Source organism: Oncorhynchus mykiss, chromosome 11, assembly GCF_057628025.1.
Source record: "Oncorhynchus mykiss isolate SJ-2025 chromosome 11, ASM5762802v1, whole genome shotgun sequence".
NCBI classification, from domain to species: Eukaryota; Metazoa; Chordata; class Actinopteri; order Salmoniformes; family Salmonidae; genus Oncorhynchus; species Oncorhynchus mykiss.
Genome location: NC_143032.1, coordinates 81,955,457 through 81,960,000, shown reverse-complemented (window position 1 = coordinate 81,960,000; position 4,544 = coordinate 81,955,457). Strand labels below are relative to the sequence as shown.

At 39.5% G+C, this 4,544-nt stretch overlaps 1 protein-coding gene across 1 annotated transcript in view; it reads left to right on the top strand.

Moving 5' to 3' along the window:
- The window catches only part of LOC118937416 (epigen-like), a 4,523-nt gene extending 2,084 nt beyond the window's left edge, over positions 1 to 2,439 (top strand). Inside the window, exons 3-5 of the mRNA XM_036936481.2 lie at positions 1 to 117; positions 664 to 822; positions 2,221 to 2,439. The exon at positions 1 to 117 is cut by the window's left edge and continues 4 nt beyond it. Coding sequence (XP_036792376.1) covers positions 1 to 117; positions 664 to 822; positions 2,221 to 2,278 — 334 coding nt within the window. The 3' untranslated portion in view covers positions 2,279 to 2,439. The remainder of the gene's footprint in view (positions 118 to 663; positions 823 to 2,220) is intronic.
- Positions 2,440 to 4,544: the final 2,105 nt, after the last annotated feature.

Sequence of the window (4,544 nt, the reverse complement as noted above, 5' to 3'; positions counted from 1 at the left end):
TGATGCGGAGGAGCCTCGTGTTCTCAGGATGTCAAAACACTGTAGAGACGAAGATGCTGACTACTGCCTGAACGGACAGTGCATGTACCCACCTGACAGCGATACCCCTGCCTGCACGTAAGAACAGACAGACAGACAGACAGACAGACATGTACCCACCTGACAGCGATACCCCTGCCTGCACGTAAGAACAGACAGACAGACAGACAGACAGACAGACATGTACCCACCTGACAGCGATACCCCTGCCTGCACGTAAGAACAGACAGACAGACATGTACCCACCTGACAGCGATACCCCTGCCTGCACGTAAGGACAGACAGACAGACAGGACACACGAATAGACAGACTGACAGACAGACAGACATGTACCCACCTGACAGCGATACCCCTGCCTGCACGTAAGGACAGACAGACAGACAGACAGAGAGATGTGTTTAGAGGGAAGTAGCCTACAGGGACAGACAGACAGACAGACAGACAGAGACAGACAGACAGACAGACAGACAGACAGGACACACGAACAGACAGACAGACAGACAGACAGACAGACAGACAGACAGACAGACAGACAGACAGACAGGACACACGAACAGACAGTCAGACAGACAGACAGACAGACAGACAGACAGAAATAACTAAAAATGTATCTCTGTGTGTAGGTGTGACGTGTCCTATAGTGGCCCTCGCTGTGGTCTGTTGACCCACCAGGCGACGCAGTGCAAGTTTGCCGTAGCAGAGGAGGTGATTGGCATCTGTGTGGGCGTGGCCTTGCTCGTCTGCTGCCTCGCTGTCGTTCTCTACTGCTGCATCAAGAGAAGGTACACACACACACACACACACACACACAGAGAGAGACCGACACACTGCCTGTCAGGGGCTAGAGAAGCATGGGAAGAGAGAAGGAGGAAATGAAAGAGAAGGAGAAAGATGAAGAAAAAGAGAAAGAGGAATAAATTGTGACAGTTTCAACAGGGTCGTGTTGAATTCCTCACTCTATCAGATAGAAATGTAATGAGTAGAGCTGACATAATCCCTTACTCTATCAGATAGAAATGTAATGAGTAGAGCTGACATAATTCCTCACTCTATCAGATAGAAATGTAATGAGTAGAGCTGACATAATTCCTCACTCTATCAGATAGAAATGTAATGAGTAGAGCTGACATAATTCCTTACTCTATCAGATAGAAATGTAATGAGTAGAGCTGACATAATTCCTTACTCTATCAGATAGAAATGTAATGAGTAGAGCTGACATAATTCCTTACTCTATCAGATAGAAATGTAATGAGTAGAGCTGACATAATTCCTTACTCTATCAGATAGAAATGTAATGAGTAGAGCTGACATAATTCCTTACTCTATCAGATAGAAATGTAATGAGTAGAGCTGACATAATTCCTCACTCTATCAGATAGAAATGTAATGAGTAGAGCTGACATAATTCCTTACTCTATCAGATAGAAATGTAATGAGTAGAGCTGACATAATTCCTTACTCTATCAGATAGAAATGTAATGAGTAGAGCTGACATAATTCCTTACTCTATCAGATAGAAATGTAATGAGTAGAGCTGACATAATTCCTTACTCTATCAGATAGAAATGTAATGAGTAGAGCTGACATAATTCCTTACTCTATCAGATAGAAATGTAATGAGTAGAGCTGACATAATTCCTTACTCTATCAGATAGAAATGTAATGAGTAGAGCTGACATAATTCCTTACTCTATCAGATAGAAATGTAATGAGTAGAGCTGACATAATTCCTTACTCTATCAGATAGAAATGTAATGAGTAGAGCTGACACAATCCCTTACTCTATCAGATAGAAATGTAATGCGTAGAGCTGACATAATTCCTTACTCTATCAGAGGGGATAGAAGCAGAGCAAGTTGGCCTAGCAGATAGCCTAGTGGTTAGAGCATTGGGCCAATAACTGAAAGGTTGCGCGTTTGAATCCCTGAGCTGATAAGGTGAACATTCTGTCGATGTGCCCTTGAACAAGGCACCCTAACTGCTTCTGTAAGTCGTTCTTCTAGACATTCGAGACAGAACTGTCATTTGGAAACAAACCCCATTCTGTGGGCTGTATTTAGCCTCTTATATAGATGACACGGGGGGGAATAGAGTGATTTCTTTACTTAGTTTAACTTTTTATAATTTTCTGTCTCTTTTGTGTCTCTTCCTCCACTTCTGTCCCTCTCTTATTCTAGGTGTGAAAAAAAACATCTCCCCTATAAGACCTACGGTGGCTCGGAGAACTCAGTTTAGTTTGATCCCTCTGTTTCTTATTCATCACCATCATCATCACAATATCTTTCCATAACAAAATAAGGCTATTTATTGAAATATCTAAAAAATAAGTTATTATTTTTTTTTAAATGTTAACATGTATTTAATATTTTTTTTGTAATAAATGTTTTTAAATCGAATGACTATTGTTTGAAGATTTTGTTGCATGTTCTATAAAGAAGTCAACGTCCTTATGGTCCCTAACACCATGGGTTAGCGCTACACGCCCTGTGATAACTTGTTACCTCATTTCACCACTAGAGGTCAGAGTTTTCTTGTTCTGAAATTCCAGCCTATTGAAAAGTTTCCTAAAACAGCCGCGGGACACGATCAGGTCACAATGAAAGGAAATCAAGTCTATGTCACAGATGGCAACTTGTTCCCTATAGAAGGCCTGTTGCTAACAAGCACCCTTTGTCCTGATTGTGTCCACATCCTGATTGTGTCCACATCCTGATCATCACTGCATTGTGTCTGGTATAAAGAGTTCTGAATGGTCAAAACCATGTCAATCATTGACAGGTAGAACCATTGACTTGGCATCAGTAATTGAAATTAAAAAAAGTCAAAACCATATTATTTTTTGAAAGAATATCTGTGAAATAATTTGCATAGTAGTGTGAATTGGGGAAAGAGTGGGACATTATAAACTGGGACAGCTTAATGCTGACGACTTTATTTCTTGGTCTGACGAGAAAAAAATCTAAACTATCGTCACTAAACTTTTTTTTTCTGTTTTAATGTTGAGGTTATAAAACGGTCATAAATTCTGATATAAATAAATTCTGATATAAATAAATTCTGATATAAATAAATTCTGATATAAATAAATTCTGATATAAATAAATTCTGATATAAATAAATTCTGATATAAATAAATTCTGATATAAATGTTCATACTATATGTACTGGTGCATCAAATACATAAAGTTGCCAATATTATTTGTCAATTGTTAAAGTCTCGTTTTTTTGTTGGTCCACTTTACCAGCCAAAACTTGCTAAAGTGGGACAATTATATGTATATATATTATTTATTTTCCCCATGAAGGAAATTCAGTTCACACTGGGGACACCCCTGTACTTAGGTTAGGCAAGGCTCCGGTTCTTCTTCGTCTGCTTCCTCCTCTTCTTCTTCTGTCCTGTTCTATTCTGTCTTCTTCTACTTTTATTAGTGTTGCTATTTGAGGGAATTCAGAATAAGTAGAATCTGATCTAGGTTTTGTAGCGTCTAAACATTGTTATTAAAATGTGTCTCTTATCCATCCACGGTGTCTGCGTTGTGATCAGATTAGCTGATGTCTCCCTGTAGGGTGAATTCGGGAATGAAGTGGGACACTTTTTAGCATTTCTGTCTTCTGTAAACCTCTTTCGAAACATCTAATCAACATATTATTACAACACACGATACATTTCTGAAATCCTCAAGATGTTTCCTAATCACACAACGACATCAAAAGCTAAATGGGATGTTTCCTAACATTGATCAACATCAACACCAGTTGATCTAACCTGCTGTAATAAGGGTGTACCAGTTGATCTAACCTGCTGTAATAAGGGTGTACCAGTTGATCTAACCTGCTATGATAAGGGTGTACCAGTTGATCTAACCTGCTATGATAAGGGTGTACCAGTTGATCTAACCTGCTGTAATAAGGGTGTACCAGTTGATCTAACCTGCTATAATAAGGGTGTACCAGTTGATCTAACCTGCTGTAATAAGGGTGTACCAGTTGATCTAACCTGCTGTAATAAGGGTGTACCAGTTGATCTAACCTGCTGTAATAAGGGTGTACCAGTTGATCTAGCCTGCTATAATAAGGGTGTACCAGTTGATCTATGCTGCTATTAGGGTGTCTAACCTGCTGTCCCAGTCTACCAAACGTCAACTGAAAATATGGTTTTGACTCAGTGTACACAAATGGGTGTGTCACATTTAGCTTTTGATGTCGTTGTGTGATTAGGAAACATCTTGAGGATTTCAGAAATGTATCGTGTGTTGTGATAACATGTTGATTAGATGTTTCGAAAGAGGTTTACAGAAGACAGAAATGCTAAAAAAAGTGTCCCACTTTATTCACGAATTCACCCTACAGGGAGACATCAGCTAATCTGATCACAACGCAGACACCGTGGATGGATAAGAGACACATTTTAATAACAATGTTTAGACGCTACAAAACCTAGATCAGATAAGCTTTGTGATTGGGTCACATCGATCAGATTACGAAACTCAAATGTTAGCCA